The following is a 19041-nucleotide window of genomic DNA, read 5'->3' as shown; positions in this document are numbered from 1 at the left end:
CTCCTTCATTTGTTATGATTTTGCGGTGGGAACAAGTGAATTGGAAATTTTAAGATGTCTACTTCAATTGTTATGTTGGACCAAATTTCATAATCCTAAAATAAATACATGTGATAATACAAAATATTATAGGTCACTTTGGACCAAAGTCATTGAAATGTGAAAAAGTCCAACTTCAAGTGCCCATAACTTTCTCACCCAAAATCCGAATGATGCAAAATTTAAGTCCAAATTGATTTTCTTGAAAATATCTACAACTTTCATGTTGAAGGTTTTGTCATTTGAGGCTTGCGTCATGGAAACAGAAGGGCTTGAAGTTGGTCCATTTTGGCAAAATTTCCATATACATGTTTTGCACATTGAACTTCATGGTCTGTTTTCAATATTTTCCCAACTCCAAATGGATTTTTATTCAACATAACATTTGTTCCTTATGTCAAGACCTTTCTAACCATTATCCACATGCCTATGTTTCAAGTTTACAAATGGCATTTTCGAAGAGGAGAAGTTTTGGTTTCAATTATGCCACTACGCCAAAAACTGGAATAGACAGCGCACCTTAGAGGGCGCTTTATTACAAAAGCGCACTCTAAAGTGAAGCGAAAAAATAAGGAGTGAACAACTGGAATAGAAAACGCACTTTAGAGGGTGCTTTTGTAATAAAGCGCCCTCTAAGGTGAAGCGAAAAAATAAGGAGGAGATAGAGGGACAACAATACAGGGCGCTTTTTAGAAAGCGCCCTCTAAGGTTACCCTTAGAGGGCGCTTTTAAAAAAGCGCTCTATAAGTCCATGTGCATTTCCAGTTTATAAAGCGCTTTTGGAAAGCCTTAGAGAGCGCTTTCATAAGCGCCCTCTTAGGCCCCCTTTAGAGGGCGCTTTTTTTCCACAAGCGCCCTCTAAGGTCCTCTTTAGTAAACATTAAAATTATAACATACTGCGCGTTTTGTTATTTCACTCTCTGTTATTTTCGTTCTTTTTCACGTTAGGGTTCTCACTGCTACGATTTTCGCTACTTCTAAGGCGTTCTCCTTCCACCTCTGTTAGATCTACGACGTTTCCTCCTTCTATTAATTCGTTGTTAGCTGTTCGATTTTGACACCATAGGTATTTTTCTAATCTTCATATTACTTGGTTTCTCTTCTGACGTTCGCTATTGTTCATTTTTGGTTTCATTTTTCTTGGTTCATACATTTATTGAGTATTCTCAATAATAATTATTGTGTTGCAATGCTAGCAACGGAGACTAGGCATTATGGGTTAAATTTCACCAACTGTTCCATTTGTTTCTCGATGTAGAAAAAGGAGGCAGCAATATCTAAAACACCTTCTACCAATCAAAGGTACACTATGCAGCTTATGAGTGTATTTATTCTAGCATACATAGCGTAGCTAGTAACTTAAGAAGTTTAGGTATGGATGTTATTTGATAGAGTAAATTAGAGTCGACTATTTTTCTGTTAGCTTTCAGTTAGACCATTATACAATTCTACATATATATTTTCTAGTCAATGTTTATCTTTTGTAAAAACTATATGATGATATATAACTATGCTACATATTAGTGCATACCACTAATGCTTAATGCTTGGTTCATACATTCTCATGCTATTGAAGTCAGAGATATCTGAAAATGTTGAGAAACTAACTCAATAAACCAAAATTGTTTTGGTTTTGGGTTGTTGTTAGAGACATGAATGCCCTGCACAGAGACTAACTCAATAAAGCGAAATTGTTTTGTCTCATCCCATTTTTGGTTTCTCTTCTGAAATTGTTTTTTGTTTCTTCTAATTAGTAATGGATAATACATGGATGTCTTCCAATCGATTGTCGAGAGAGTACGAGAATGGGGTATCAGAATTCGTTAAGTTTGTCGTTGTGCACGCCGAAGACCCCTGCAGAATGATATGTCCTTGCTTGGGTTGTTATTATGGGAAACGGGTTGACGCTTAAAATCGTTATTACTTTGTGTGAGCTTGAAATGTTTTTTCCTCCATCATTTTTTGACATAATGGTACATCTAGTTGTTCATCTTGTGAAAGAGACACAATTGTGTGGACCAGCTTATATGAGATGGATGTACCCTGTTGAATGTTATATGAAAATATTAAAAGGGTACGTGTAGAACCGAAGTCGACCAGAAGGTTGTATGGTTGAAAGATACATTGTTGAAGAAGCGATTGAGTTTTGTACTGAATATTTGTCTAATGTTCAGTCAATCGGACTCCCCAAGTCTCAGCTTGTCGAAAAGAAAGAAGGAAAAAATCTAATTGGAAATAAAGTCGTGGCAGTATCAAGGGTCGAACGGGATCAAGTGCATTTGTATGTTCTGCACAATGAGAATGAGGTTGAGTCGTATGTTGAAATTCACAAGGATATTCTCCAAGGTTTAAATCCCAATAGAAATGAAAATTGGATAGTACGAGAGCACAATCGATGTTTTATACCTTGGTTTAAGGATCATATTTCTTCAAAGTATTATTCAGATCCCGCTTCAATAACAGAAAGGTTGAGATGCTTAGCATATGGTCCAAGTTTCCATTTTTTTTCTTATAGCGCATACGGGATTAATGGATACACATTTTATACCAAAGAACAAGATGATAAAAGTACTATGCAGAATAGTGGTGTCACCGTGGTAGCTGAAGCAATGCACATATCAAGTGTGAAGGACTTAAACCCCAAATTTGCAAATCTATCGTATTTTGGTGTTATCGAGCGCATTTGGGTGTTTGATTATGAGAAGTTTCAGATTCCTTTATTTGGTTGCAAGTGGGTTGAAAATAATAACGGCATTCGAATGGATAAGTCAGGATTTTTGCAAGTGGATCTTAATAGGGTGGGATACAAAGATGAGTCTTTTATTCTAGCCTCTCAAGCTAGACAAGTGTTCTATGTCAATGATCCGAAAAGTACGAAATGGTCTATAGCTCTTTTTTCCAACAAAGTAATTGATGAAAACACTGGAGATCAAGGTGATATTGATGTTGAGATTGAATCGTTTACCAGAAATGATCAAGATGAGAATATTATATCAAATGATTCATATATTAGAAATGATCATAATGAGGGTATTTGGATCAATCCAACCGTCCGTGTTGTTAAGAGACATGTAGAACATATTCCAACCAAGAAAAGAAAGAGAACTTAGTGAAAAAGGTACAGGTCAAATGATTTTAATTGTTTTCTTTATTACAGGTAAAATGGCTTTTATTACAGCAAATCGAGTCAGTTGCATAAAAAAAAGGTATAAACACAATTATATGATATTTATGCATAGAATTTTATGATATTTTAGGTTCATGCTATTGATATTGAACAAAAAGAGGTTATTGCTAAGAAGACTGCGGCTAGCAAAAAAAACATACATCTCAGAGATGCTTTTGCAACTTAGTTTTATTTCTTCTTAAGTTATGAATTGGTTGTATATTTAGAATCTTTAGAAGTTAAACGATTATATATCAGTGGATTGTTGTATATGTATGGATTGTTGTATGTAAGGCTTGTTGAATGCAATGTGTGAAAAAGGGCTTAAAATTATATAGTTTTAGGTGTACTGCTTCAATATACAGGTTGTCTAAAATAAATAAAAAAATATAGCGCTTTTAAAAAAAATATATTTAAATAACCACCCACTTTAGAGGGCGCTTTCCAAAATAAGCGCCCTCTAAACCCTTTAAATTTCCACTTTAGAGGGCGCTTTCCAGTAAAAGCGCCCTCTAAACCCTTAAAAGTTTCCACTTTAGAGGGCGCTTTCCAGTAAAAGCGCCCTCTAAACCCTTAAAAGTTTCCACTTTAGAGGGCGCTTTCTTTAAAAAGCGTCCTCTAAAGTGGCCCTTAAAGGGCTTAAAGAGCCACTTTAGAGAGCGCTTTCACCAGGAAAAAAAGCGTTGTCTTTACCTATGCCAGCGCCAGATTAGAGGGCGCTTTAAAGCGTTGTTATAGGCCAAAAAAAGCGCCCTCTTTTCCCTTATTTGACGTAGTGTGCATAACATGATAAAACTCCATGCACAAGCTTACACATTACAATATGCACGTCCAATTTCATTTGGCTGATGTTTAGCACTCAATTGCCATCGCATTTGGGCCTCCCATGCACCTGTACAGACCCATGCATGGAGGACCCAACTTCACATGCACACGAGTTTTTTCATGCATTGCATCATCCTTGCCTATAAATAGAATGCCTTGCACACTTCAAACTTCAACCTAAAGGCACCTGAAATTCTGCACAAGTGAAATCCCAAACCTCCATTAAAGGAATTTTGATTTTTCTCTCAAATTTTCAAGTTCAAATTTCAACTTCAATGGTTGATCTTTGAACTTCAATTCCTAAGCTTTGTTTCCTTGCTACCTCAAGACCAAGCTGCATCAAATAATTAGAGTAGATCAAGCATAGAAAAGCTGCTCTTCAATGGTTTTCCCTCCAACTGTTTTCCTTCGAATCTCCTTGGATATTGATCCTTTTTTGTGTTGGTTGGTACCTCTGAAGTCCTCATGTGAGAGGCTGTTGATTTGTGCATTTAATTTTGTGAATTGAGCAAGTTCAGTTTGAACACCTCATTTTTCTATCTCAGATTTCTCCTTCTATGAGAGTCTAGAGTAGAAACTAAGGGCACAGGGGTGATGTACATCACCCCAGCTTTCTATTGATGTATGGATCGTGCATTATGATGAAGGCTTGAAAACCTGCAATTTTAATCGGAACAATGAGTCTCACAGGAGAAAACGGTGGTTTCCACCACCGTCCCCATGTGGACAAGTTCCTGGCCATTGGATCCGTTGCTTCTAATCTAATCTGGACTCTTGGTTTGTTTGACTTCATTTAATGCTACATGTGATGCTGTTAACTGGAGTCCATCATGAGCGCGCGCTATACATCCTTCTTACCAGCCAGATCATTTAATGAGCTTTGATCAGACGCTCCTTGTTTTTTTACAATTTTTGAATATCATTTTATTTTCTTTAATTCCATTTTATTTTAAAAATTCATAACTTCTTTATTTGGAATCACAAAAATATGGGACCAATTGCAAAAAAATTCTCTTAAATTCTAGTTTCTAAAAATGATTTTTAATTATTTTTGTGATTCCATTTAATGATTTTTGTGAATTGTTTACTTTCTGAGTATTTTTAGATCATTTAAAATACTTTTCAATATTCAAAAATGCCAAAAATATTTTCTTAACATCTTTGAATGATGATGAATCTATGAAAAATATTCTCATCAATTTCTTAATTGATTTGAGATTTATTTGAGATTTTAGTTCAATTATGTTATTTTTCTTAATTTTTAATTGTTTAAAATTAGTTTCTGTTTTCAAAAAATGGTGAAATTTTTTGTCAAATCTTGTTTGATCATGTTGAACTTATGATGATCCAATTGGACTTTTCCAAGTTGATTTGAAGTGGATTTTGAAGTTTGACCTTTATTTGTTTATTTTAATTCAAGTATTATTTTAATTCCAAAAAATACCAAAAATATTTTTATTGTTTCTTGACTTCTAAGCTTCATCTCACCTTTGTTTACCATTGATTGATGTTGATTCTATTCATGTTTGATCAATGTGTGTTGGTTATGTCATTTGAATTTCAATTATGTACATTCCATTTCTTCTTCTTCTTCTTCTTCTTCTTCTTCTTCTTTTTTCTTTTTGATCAATGAGTTAATGATTGGTGGTTAGCCTTTACATATGAGGAGCTTAACCTTTTTTGATCCAAATCAAATTCATCTTGATCAAAGATCAAGTGAATTCCTTTGCATTAGAGATAGGTTGCTTCTTGATCAAGCAAAAAAACCTAAATCCATACAAGATCATTCTTCTTTTCTTTTGGCATGGCAAGTTGTAGGAGATTGGCTTACTAGTCATGGTCTCTAACTTGTGTTTGACTGCCTATAGTTTTATTGCCCGGCCTCAGATAGGTGTGACTACTACATTAGTCCACTTACGATTGTTTAACATAACGTTAAATTGTCTTATGGCACACTAACACTAACTACTAATCACTAACTTTTATTTCAAGCATTTAATTCTTGCAATTTACTTTAAAGAAATTTAATTTCTTGCTCATTAATTCATTTTCCTTTTCCCTTTGCTCACTTGAGCCCATGTTTATGTTTATGTAGTTTGCCTTTTGCTCACTTGAGCACATTATTGTGTTTATGTTATTTCCTTGTGTTTTTTTTTTGTGTGAACCCAATGCAAATGGAGAAAGGACTTAGATTTAGGACCTTACCTATGCTAAATGGAACTTTAAGAGCAACTAGGCCTCATGCCTTTAGAATGTTAAATATGTTGAAGAGCAACTAGGCCTCATGCCTTTAGAATGCTAAATCTTGAAGATGAATTGAAAGGACCCCTAATTCTAAACTCACTCTTGTCCATTCTTTTATTGCATTATGGAACTTTCTGATTTGTGTGTTCTTGTGATAGGGATGCTAAACTTGAGCCAATTAGAAGAACCATTATCATGGACATCCAAGATAAGAGATACAAAAGCCTATTGGAAGATTCCTACGAGCTTGATTGATTGTTTGCTTGATTGCTTGCGTCATTTGCTTATTTCTTGCTAAATCCAAAGGAAAGGAGCAACTTGGTTCATCTTTATGATCTCAAGAAGGGAACTCCAAGTGGTTTTATTTCTCTTCCCCCATCTTTGCACTTTTAGGACCTAGCCCTTCTCTTCTTCTCTCCACTCTAACCCAAGCCAAACTTTTTTGCAAACATTAACATTGCTTTAAAAACTAGAAACCTAGGAACTATGCCTTTAATTTTTTCAAACTCTTTTCATAACACTTATTTTGAATTGAATCTTAAGTCAACTTTGACTTTATTTTGTGAATACTTTTCATTTGTAAATACAACTCATTCAATTGTTTTTTTAGTTCCAATGACCATGTGTGTTAAAACTTTTCATAAACATTAGCTATTAGTTTTGAGTTATCTTAGAGGTTGATGTTATACTAACCTGTATCCTTAGTGATGAACTATAAGTCTTCCATGCTTATTATAGGGTTAACCCCTCACTAGCATGTTAAAGCTCTCCTCACATGGTGGATTTGTGGTTTTAGGTTGAGTTTCCTCCCTTTGATAACAAAAGACCTTAAGGCTTTTGACCAATCAATTCACCATTTTTTTTTAGATTTTTACCCTAAACTACGAGGTTTTGATCCTACTCTCTTTTAAGATGGTACGTAGGCAATGGGTTTATCCATTCAAACACAAAATTATAAATAAATTATATATTCTTTTCTCATCTCCCCAATCATGTTCGCACAAATATTTTCACAAATATCAAGGATGTTTTGGGTACTTAAAACCTTCCCATTGCATAACCAACCCCCTTACCCAGATCTCTGACATTTTTATTAGTTTTTGACTTGATAAAACTTCTCGGTTTTTGTTCTCTTTCTAACCTTTCCTTTGGATAAATAGAAGTGCGGTGGCGACTCGAATTGTTTGATTTACTTTTGATTTGATCAATAATTCTAAAGGTAACGAATACCCCGCTACAGAAAAGTGGCGACTCTGCTGGGGATGCATTTGCCTAGTGGGTTTTGCCTACTTTTTACCTTTGTTGTATTGTATGTTTATCTTTATTTGTGACATATTTTTTGTGCAAATTTGGGATGACTGTATTGATCGTAATGTATGAATTGCTTGATATACCATTTGCTTGTATGCTTGGTGGGGTCCTCTGAGATGAGTTCTATACCCGAACTCGAGTGCACTTATGATAGGAGAATGGCATAGTCTTGTTGACTTGTGTGGAGTTATTCCTTAGAAAGTTGACTTGCAAGCCCATTCACTTGGTGGAGGTCATGTTGGGATCAATAATGTCACACGAGTAGTCGTGGTTAGGCATTACTCTTTCCAATATATTCCTTAGAAGCCAAGGACCTTAGATTACCTAACCCATCTTGGCCTATTTTTTAGGATGTAGTGCGAAGGTCGTTCAAGTGTAAGATTTGATACGATTGTTATGCGATACTACACTCATAAGAGTCTCTCTTGAGAATATTTTAGGAATACGAGTAGTCGTTTATCCGATAATATCCGAAAGATGGGATGATGACTATGGGAACCTCTTGTAGAACATGATTGTCAGGTTTAACCATAGTACACTCCCTTTGGGTGGTTCTTAACCGAGACTCCATGCTCGTGACTTGCAACAAACCCTTGATTCGTGGTTGATTCATTCTCGTATATCCTTAATATCAATGGAACTTGGGTGTTGATAAGGTGTAGACCATAATCCACCAAAATGGATGATTGATATTAAGGATGACTTGATCCATCCCGTGACCCTTATGTGGTGTGATTTGCTTGATCCTTGAGTGTGATTGTTGCATCTATGCATTCATGCATTCATACACATCCATATCATCAAAAATGAAAAAAACTTCAAGGAACTTAAGAGTTCTATTTGCAAATTTTCAGACATGGATAAGCAAAGAAAGAATACGAAGAAGTACAGTTTCAGACAACCCGACTTGAAAGAGTTAAGGAGTTTGACATCCTATGTATTAAACCCCTTGGAGTTCAAAGCTCGCCATGGGAAGCTTCTGTCTATTCTTTCTACTCAGGTGGATGAAGGTCTGATGAGTGTGTTGGTGCAGTTCTATGATCCCTAGTACCGTTGCTTCACTTTTCCGGATTTCCAGCTTTTGCCTACGCTTGAGGAGTATGCCTATCTTTTGGGCATACCTATCCTAGATTAGTTGCCATTCAGTGGCTTGGAGAGAGTTCCTTCTTCCCAAGAGATTGCTGATCTGTTGCATATAGATTAATCTAATATTGGTGCTCATATGACTACCAAAGGTGGAACTCGAGGTCTCCCATCTGATTTCCTCATTGCTCAAGCTACTATGTTTGGGAAGGCCATGAGTGAGGACGCCTTTGAGGCCATATTTGTACTTCTCATCTATGGGCTAGTGTTGTTCCCCAACATCGACAATTTTGTGGATGTGAACACTATTAGGGTTTTCTCTACTCTTAATCCCGTTTCGACTCTGTTGGGTGACACTTGTTTCTCTTTGCATATGAGGAATGCAAAGGGTGGTGGTACCATTGTGTGCTATTTACCTCTATTGTACAAGTGGTTTATTTCGCACTTTCCATAGACGCTCGCCTTCAAGGAGAACAAAGGATGTCTACGGTGGTCCACGAGAATTATGTCTCTCACTAATGATGATATCTTTTGGTACAACCGCGTGTATGATGGTGTGCAGATTATTGACTCTTGTGGTGAATTCTCCAATGTGCCTCTACTTGGTACATGTGGTGGGATTAACTGCAACCCTATTTTGGCACGTCGTCAGCTTGGGTTCCCCTTAAAGGATAAACCTGATAACATTTTGTTAGAAGGTGTGTTCTTTCAAGAGGGTAAAGATCCCCTAAACTTCAAAGGCAGGATGGTCCGCGCTTGGCGCAAAATTCATAGGAAGGGAAGGAAAGATTTTGGTCCAAAGAATTGTATTGCTTTGGAACCCTACACCTCTTGGGTGAGGAAGAGAGCTTCTGAGTACCGCATGCCCTATGATTATCCGAGACCTACATCTATGGTTATGGTTGGGCCTTCTACCGTCCCTAACCAAAGAGTAGAGGAGTTGAGAGATGAAGACCGTTCGCGTGTATGGTTCTGTGAGCGAGAGGAGCTACTTCAGCAGCTTAGAGACAAGGATGCGTTGATACGAGGTTTCTGGTGACTTCTACATATCCTCATTGGGTGGCCAATATTGTGCCCGTGACTAAGAAAGATGGAAAAGTCCGAATGTGGGTGGACTATCGAGACTTGAATAAAGCTAATCCAAAAGATGATTTTCCTCTACCACATATTGATATGTTGGTAGATAATACAGCTAAATTCAATGTTTTCTCATTTATGGACGAATTTTCCGGTTATAACCAGATTAAGATGGCACCCGAGGATATGGAGAAGACAACATTCATCACACCTTGGGGAACATTTTGTTATCGAGTGATGCCCTTCGGTTTGAAGAACGCCGGAGCCACGTATCAACGAGCTATGACTACCTTGTTTCACGATATGATGCACAAGGAGATCGAGGTATATGTTGATGATATGATTGCGAAATCGAGAACGGAAATTGAGCATATAGAGCACTTGTTGAAGCTTTTCCAGTGTTTGAGGAAGTATAAACTCTGCTTGAATCCGAACAATTGCATATTTCGAGTCTGTTCCGGCAAGTTATTGAGCTTTATTATCAGTGAGAGAGGTATTGAAGTTGATCCCGCCAAGGTTAAAGCAATACAAGAGATGTCTGCGCCCAAAACTGAGAAGCAAGTCCGAGGTTTTCTTGGCCGCTTGAATTATATTTCTAGATTTATATCCCACATGTGCGCCAAATTCAAGCTCCTCCGGAAAGATCAGTGTCATGATTGGACCGAGGATTGCCAGAAGGCCTTTGACAGTATCAAAGAGTATATGTCCGAGCCTCCGATTCTGTCTCCGCTTGTTGAAGGGAGACCCTTGATTATGTATCTGGCTGTTCTTGAAGACTCTATGGGTTGTGTATTGGGTCAGCAAGATGAATCTGGGAAGAAATATTATGCTATATACTATCAGAGTAAAAAAGTTCACTGACTGTGAGTCTCGATACTCAATGCTTGAGAAAACATGTTGTGCTTTGGCTTGGGCTGCTAAGCGTTTACGCCAGTATATGTTGAATCATACGACTTGGATGATATCCAAAATGGATCCAATCAAGTATATCTTCGTGAAGCCTGCTTTAACTAGGAGGATTTCCCGTTGGCAGATGTTCTTGTCTGAGTATGATATTGAGAATCGAGCTTAGAAGGCTATTAAAGGTAGTATCTTGGCTGACCACTTGGCACATCAACCAATTGAGGATTATCAGTTTGTTCAGTACAACTTCCCACATGAGGAGATTCTGTATTTGAAGATGAAAGATTGTGATGAGCTTACGCTCGATGAAGGGCCAGAGCCTGATTCCCGATGGAGCATGGTGTTTGATGGCGCTGTAAATCAATATGGAAATGGTATTGGTGCAGTGATTATTACTCCTCAGGGCAAACATCTTCCTTTTACAGCAACGCTAACATTCAAATGCACAAATAATATGGCGGAGTATGAAGCTTGTATTATGGGTTTGGAAGAATGTATTGATCTTAGGATCAAGCATCTTGATGTTTATGGTGATTCGACCCTTGTTGTTAATCAGATTAAGGGTGAATGGGAGACGAATCAGCCTGGCCTCATCCCATACAGAGATTACGCGAGGAGGATTTCAAAGTTCTTTACTGAGGTTGACTTCCATCATATTCCTCGAGATGAGAATTAGATGGCAGATGCTCTTGCTACGATTGCTTCTACGATTATGGTGAAATTCTAGAATGAAGTTCCCAATATCACTATGATGCGCTTGGATAGACGAGCTCATGTATTTGCAGTAGAAGAAGTGAAAGATGATAAGCCATGGTATTATGATATCAAGTGTTTTCTTTAGAGTCAGATTTACCCACCTGGGGCATCTGTTAAAGATAGGAAGACTTTGAGGAGATTATCTGGCAGTTTCTACCTCAATGGAGATGTGCTTTATAAGAGGAATTTTGACATGGTGCTGCTCAGATGCATGGATAGACTTGAAGTAGACCTGTTGATGACTGAAGTCTATGAGGGTTCATTTAGTACTCATTCCAATGGACATGCTATGGCAAAGAAGATCTTGAGAGCAGACTACTATTGGCTGACAATGAAGTATGACTGTTGCAAATATGTGAAGAAATGCCATAAGTTTCAGATTTATGCGGATAAGATTCATATTCCCCCGACACTTCTGAACGTGATTTCATCACCATGGCCTTTCTCTATGTGGGGAATTGACATGATTAACATGATAGAGCCAAAGGCGTCCAATGGTCACAGGTTTATTCTCATAGAAATTGATTACTTCACCAAGTGGGTTGAAGCGACATCATATGCGAATGTGACCAGGAAGGTGGTTGTGAAGTTTATCAAGAATCAACTCATATGTCGTTATGGTGTGCCAGACAAGATCATTACTGATAATGGATCTAACTTGAACAACAAGATGATGAAAGAGTTGTGTAGCGAGTTCAAGATTGAACATCATAATTCTTCTTCTTATAGACCCAAGATGAATGGGGTTGTTGAAGTTGCTAATAAGAACATCAAGAAGATCATCCCGATGATGGTCGTTACATACAAAGATTGGCATGAGATGCTGTCATTTGCTTTGCATGGCTATCGTACATTTGTCCGCACTTCAACAGGGGCAACCCCTTTCTCTCTTGTTTATGAAATGGAGGTTGTGCTCCCTGTGGAGGTGGAGATCCCATAAATAAGAGTCTTTATGGAGGCCAAGTTGATTGAGGTTGAATGGGTTCACAGTCATTATGACCAACTGAATTTAATAGAAGAGAAGAGATTGACTGCCATGTGCCATGGTCAGTTATATCAGTAAAGGATGAAGAAAGCCTTTGATAAGAAGGTCAAGCCTCGTATGTTCCGATAAGGTGACCTTGTGCTCAAGAAATTTTTGTCTTTCGCGCCCGATTCCAGGGGCAAGTGGACTCCAAACTGTGAAGGTCCATATGTTGTTAAGAGAGCCTTTTCAGGCGGTGCTTTGATACTTACAACTATGGATGGGGAGGATTTCACTCGTCTTGTGAATTCAGATGCAGTCAAGAAATACTTTGCCTAAAAAAAAAGAATAGCTCGCTAAGTTGAAAACCTGAAAGGGCGGCTTAGGCAAAAATGAGCGTCTCGGTGGATTGAAAACCCGAAAGGGCGATCCAGGGAAAAGTTAGAGACATGAAAAAAAATATATATCCCACTAGATTGAGTACCTCATCCTGTGGAAATCTAGGCAAAAATTAGGGATTTGGTAAGTAATTGCATCCTGACAAAACATTGTCTTTCAAGCTGTCTTCTGTCAAAGATTCTTGCTCAGTCATCGTCAACTGAAGCTTCAAATACATTGGATTCAGAGGTGGTGGAGAAATGGTCATTATGTTCAATGTATCCCTTTTCCAATATATATCACCAATTTCAAATTTTGTAAAGATCCATGGAGTCTTGCCATTTGCAGACTACCATTCCATCAAATAAATTTGAGACTTTATCCAATTCTTTGCACTTTTCGTTATTTCTGTTTAACAAATATTTGCATGTTTTAATTGATAAATATCATTATTTTAAACAAATGAAGTTTTTATAAACTGTTTTTAAACAAAATGAACATTCACAAAAGATTGAAAAGGATAATTGGGACATCTTTAGTGCTCTCCCAAGGATAGTATGATCTCCAAAAGGGTAAGACATTTGTTCATATTCCTAGCATATTTTGTATCCTCTTCATCATTTTTCAGGTTGCCTCCTCCGTGAGCAGAGGAAGGTAATACACCACTAAAGGCCCCAAATGTAACACCCTTCTAAAATACCTCAAATATTTAATTAAAATAACAATATATCAATCAGAGTAAATATGCAATTAAGGGTGTCACACAATCATTTCACCATGATAACTGTCATGCTCTTTTATTATATCAAAACATAAAGCATTGCATAATACGCAGCGGATAGAGATCAAATCGATCATTCAAAATATGTAACACATTACATGTAAAATTATTCAACAAGGTAAAACATCCCGTCCCGATGTTACATCTATCAGAGCATGACCCACTAAGGAGACTACACTAGACTCCAAGCACTAGCTTCTACTCAATCACTGCTCGTTACCTGAAAAATAGTTGTAAGGGTGAGTTCCCCAATCGATATAATAGGCATTATAAATCATCATGTAATGCTAAGTAAATTCACACATTAATCACCCTAATCATATCACGCATTCAGTAACGGCACATCAACTCAAATATCATACTCAATACCAACGCAAACACATGTAAAATCTCAAATCATACTCAATACCAACAAAAATGCAACGCAAATGAGACTCGACTCGTCATGCATGTGGTACCAATCGGAGTAAAACTCCCAACTTAAAATTTGCCAATTTAACGAGGCATCAAGGCTTAAGCCTTCAACTTTCAACTTTTGCCAATCCAGGCCAACGTGGTGTGAGCAAAGCTCCGACTTAATGCATATGAATTTACATGACATACACGACATTAAAATTCCGACAACATAATAATAATAGCAACACAACAATGTTTTCAACATAATCAACTTATAATCGACTTTGGCTCACCGAGCTTACAACTCAGTATCTTTAACAACTTTTCGTACCCGGAATAACTTAACAACTCAGTCATACTTGTATCGACACTTCATAACATAAACCCAACAAAATTACTCATCAAAATTAACTATAATATTACCCGACTCACCCCGACGAATTTCATTAAATTCTGAGCAAATTCGATTTTTCACTTTTCCAACAGCGTTAACCCGTTAACGCCCTGGGTTAATCCGTTAACATAAGACAAAATACAATTTTTTTTCTGTTTTCAACAGTGTTAACCGGTTAACGCCCTGGGTTAACCGGTTAACGCAACACAGAACACGCTTTCTGGCAAAACTCAATAGTGTTAACCGGTTAACGTAAACAGAACAACAATTTTCACAAATCACAACAGTGTTAACCGGTTAACACCCTGGGTTAACCGGTTAACGCAAGACAGAAAGCTGTTCCTGCACTAACACGAAGCAGAATGCAGAATTCTCCGCATTTTCCGCCGTTGGAGGACTTCCGGACCTCCGATTCCAATTCCGTAAAAAGCTCTACGTTCGGAAAATCACAACACAATCAAATACAGACTCAATTACAGCTTTAACACAACTTATCCAACATGATTTTTTTCAGCATTCAACAATCCCAATTAGGGTCAAATCAACGGTTTATCACTACCCATTACATGTTAACCCATAATACCCATTAAACGACGATAAACCCCCCTTACCTGAATTAATCCGGCAAGTCTTTAGCTTCAAGGTCTTCTATTCTCCAACCTTTGCTCTCTTGCTCTTCCTCTTTGCCCTTTCTCCACTTTTCAGCCGCTTCTCTGCTTTTCACGTAAAAAACCCTCTTTACCAAAAATGAAACTCTTTTCTTATTTCCCACTTATATACTTTCCAATTATAATAATAATAATAATCCAATAATTCCAATTACTTAATTAAATTAATAAATATAATATTAACTTAAATTAAATAATTATCTTATTTTTTTATCAGGGTGTTACAACTCTCCCCCACTAAAAGAGTTTTCGTCCTCGAAAACATACCTCACGCGAATAACTCAGGATAAGACTCTTTCATCTGACTCTCAAGTTCCCAAGTCACATTGCCACCTGCTGGTCCTCCCCAAGCTACCTTTACCAAGGCAATCTCTTTACCCCGCAACTGCTTCAACTCTCGATCCTCGATCCTCATAGGTGATGTTTCAACAGTCAGGTTATGTCTCACCTGTACATCATCCACTTGGACCACATGCGACGGATCAGGAATGTACCTCCTCAACTGAGACACATGGAAAACCTCATGCAAATTCGCAAGTGACGGCGGTAAAGCGATACGATAGGCTACCTCTCCTATCCTCTCCAAAATCTGATAAGGACCAATAAATCGAGGTGTCAACTTCTTTGACTTCAAAGCTCGACCAACCCCAGTTATCGGAGTAACACGAAGAAACACATGATCTCCCTCTTGAAACTCAAGTGACTTCCTCCTCTTGTCGTGATAACTCTTCTGACGACTCTGAGCAATTCTCATCTTCTCCTGAATCATCTTAATCTTTTTCGTAGTTTGTTGAACAATCTCCGGTCCAACCACAGCACTCTCACCGGACTCATACCAACATAACGGTGTCCGACATCTCCTACCATACAAAGCTTCAAACGGCGCCATACCAAATGCTCGAATGAAAACTATTGTTGTAGGTAAACTCAATCAAAGGTAAATAACAATCCCAAGTACCTCCCTTTTCCAAAACACAAGCTGTCAAAAGATCCTCTAATGACTGAATCGTCCTCTCAGTCTGACCATCAGTCTGCGGATGATATGCAGAACTCAATCTCAGCTTAGTTCCCAAAGCCCTCTGCAAACCTTCCCAGAACTTCGATGTAAATCTAGGATCTCTGTCCGAAACAATACTCGATGGAATACCATGCAAACTTACAATTTTCTCAATATACAACTCAGCTAATCTCTCTAACGGATAATCCATTCTAATCGGAATGAAATGAGCCGATTTCGTCAATCTATCAACAATCACCCAAATAGCTTCAAAATTCTTACTTGTCCTCGGTAAACCAGAAACAAAATCCATACTGATACTATCCCACTTCCACTCTGGAATAGCCAACGGTTGCATTAGCCCGGACGGCTTCTGATGCTCAATCTTTGACTTCTGACAAGTTAAGCACGCATACACAAAACGAGCCACATCTTCTTTCATTCCGGGCCACCAAAATATTTTCTTTAAATCCTGATACATTTTAGTAGCTCCTGGATGAATACTCAAACTGCTTCTATGACCCTCTTCTAGAATGCTTCTTTTCAAGATCGCGTCATCAGGAATACAAATTCTTTCCCCTAATTTCAACACACCTCTCGCATCAATCTTAAAGTCACTCTTCTCTGATTGACCGCAACGATTAAGGATATCTACTAATTTCACATCCAATTTCTGTGCCTCTCGGATACTATCCATAAAATCATTATTAATCTTTAGCATTCCTAGCATTACACTCTGCGAGGTTACTTCGCAAACCAAACTCATATCACGAAATTGCTCAATTAATTCCAACTCCTTAATCATCATTGCTGACACATGCAAGGTCTTTCTACTTAAAGCATCGGCCACAACATTTGCTTTTCCTGGATGATAATTCAAACCGAAATCATAATCCTTAAGCAATTCTAACCACCTACGTTGTCTCATGTTCAGCTCTTTCTGATCAAATAGATACTTTAAACTTTTATGATCGCTGAAAACTTCAAATCTGGAACCATAAAGGTAATGCCTCCAGATTTTTAGCACAAACACCACAGCAGCAAGTTCAAGATCATGCGTAGGATAGTTCTTTTCATGAATTCTTAACTGTCGCGACGCATAAGCAATTACTTTATTATTTTGCATGAGCACACCTCCCAAACCCGTCAATGAAGCATCACAGTAAATTATAAACGGTTCCTCCGGATTTGGCAAAGTCAAAACCGGCGCCGACGTCAATTTCCTTTTTAATTCATTAAAACTCTCTTCGCACTGAACATCCCACACGAAAGCTTTACCTTTACCAGTTAATCTAGTTAACGGAAATGCTAACTTAGAAAATCCTTCAACAAACCTTCTATAATATCCAGCTAATCCCAAAAAGCTTCTAATCTCGGTAGCCGACTTAGGAGTCTCCCATTGCAATACAGCTTCGACCTTGGAAGGATCTACAGCAATACCTTTTCCTGAAATTACATGGCCGAGAAAACTGACTTCTCTTAACCAAAACTCACACTTGGACAGCTTCGCATACAATTTCTTATCTTTCAAAACATCCAACACTAATCTCAAATGTTCCTTGTGCTCTTCTTCGGACTTAGAGTAAATCAAAATATCATCAATAAATACTACCACAAAATGGTCCAGATAAGTATGGAAAATACGATTCATGTATTCCATAAATACTCCCGGCGCATTAGTCACACCGAAAGGCATCACAGAATATTCATAATGTCCATACCGAGTTCTGAACGCTGTCTTCTGGATGTCTTCATCTTTCACTTTGATCTGATGATAGCCCGATCTCAAATCAATTTTTACTGAAAACACAAGCACCCACTAATTGATCCATCAAATCATCTATTCTCGGTAGTGGATACTTATTCTTGATCGTTACTTTATTCAATTGTCTATAATCAATACAAAGCCTCATACTACCATCTTTCTTCTTTACTAGCAACACTGGAGCTCCCCACGGCGACACACTTGGTCTTATAAACTTCTTCTCAAGTAAGTCTTCCAATTGCTTCTTTAATTCATACAATTCAGATGCCGACATTCTATACGGTGCCATCGAAATAGGCCTAGTACTAGGTACCAGATCAGTAGTAAATTTAACTTCCCTCTCTGGCGGCACACTAGGAATTTCATCAGGAAAAACTTCAGGGAATTCTTTCACCACTAACAGTTCCTCAATCTTAGCTTTACTCTCAACCGACAACGTCGCCATCAAAGAAAACATCTGAGCTCCCTCTTTCATCAATTTTCGCAATTCTCTGAAAGGTAATAAGTCAACTCCTTCCTCTTCAGGAGTGGAAAACCTCACCGACTTATGATGACAATTTATATGAACATAATTATACTCTAACCAGTTCATACCAAGAATTACATCCATCCCATCCAACGGCAAACATACTAAATCAACATAGAAATCTTTATCGAAGATCGACAAAGGACATTTTAAACATACCAAAGAAGTAGTTATTGATCCCTTAGCTGGGGTCTCAACAATCAATTCACCATCCAAAGCGGACAATTTTAAACCCAGTCTTCGAGCACAGTTAGCAGAAATAAAACAGTGTGTAGCACCGGTATCAATAATAGTAATTAAAGGAGTACCATTTATGAAACATGTACCTCGGATAAGTCTGTCCTCACTGGAGGTTTGAGTTCCGGTCAATGCGAACACCTTTCCAGTTTGAGATTTCTTTGGCTTCTGACACTGACTTCCAATATGCCCTTCTTCGTCACAATTAAAACAAATCATTTCCTTGTGCTTGCAATCAGCTATTGCATGGCCAGTCTTACCACAGCGAAAACACCTCTTTACTTCAGCAGTGCATACATTACTCTTATGACCAGCCTGACCACATTTGAAACAAACTATACCAGCAGGAGCACCTCCCCTACTAGTCCTCTGAGCCGGAGCAGCTCCTTGTTTCCCTTTTCCCACTGGGGCATCATACGGCTTGCCACGGTTTTGATGTTGCTTGCCCCTGCGGTCACTGACAATCTTGTAATGAGCATTATTGTCTTCTTCAAATATCCTGCAGCTATCAACCAATTCAGTAAAAATGTG

The 19041-nt window shown here is 37.9% G+C and overlaps 1 protein-coding gene across 1 annotated transcript in view; it reads right to left on the bottom strand.

Moving 5' to 3' along the window:
* Window positions 1–19041, bottom strand: part of LOC127081292 (uncharacterized) — a 64383-nt gene that overhangs the window by 44775 nt on the left and 567 nt on the right. Inside the window, exon 2 of the mRNA XM_051021564.1 lies at window positions 18029–18999. Within this exon, the coding sequence (XP_050877521.1) occupies window positions 18029–18999 (971 nt within the window). The remainder of the gene's footprint in view (window positions 1–18028; window positions 19000–19041) is intronic.

Source organism: Lathyrus oleraceus, chromosome 5 (assembly GCF_024323335.1).
Source record: "Lathyrus oleraceus cultivar Zhongwan6 chromosome 5, CAAS_Psat_ZW6_1.0, whole genome shotgun sequence".
Classification (NCBI taxonomy): Eukaryota; Viridiplantae; Streptophyta; class Magnoliopsida; order Fabales; family Fabaceae; genus Lathyrus; species Lathyrus oleraceus.
This window is presented reverse-complemented; position numbering and strand designations above follow the sequence as displayed.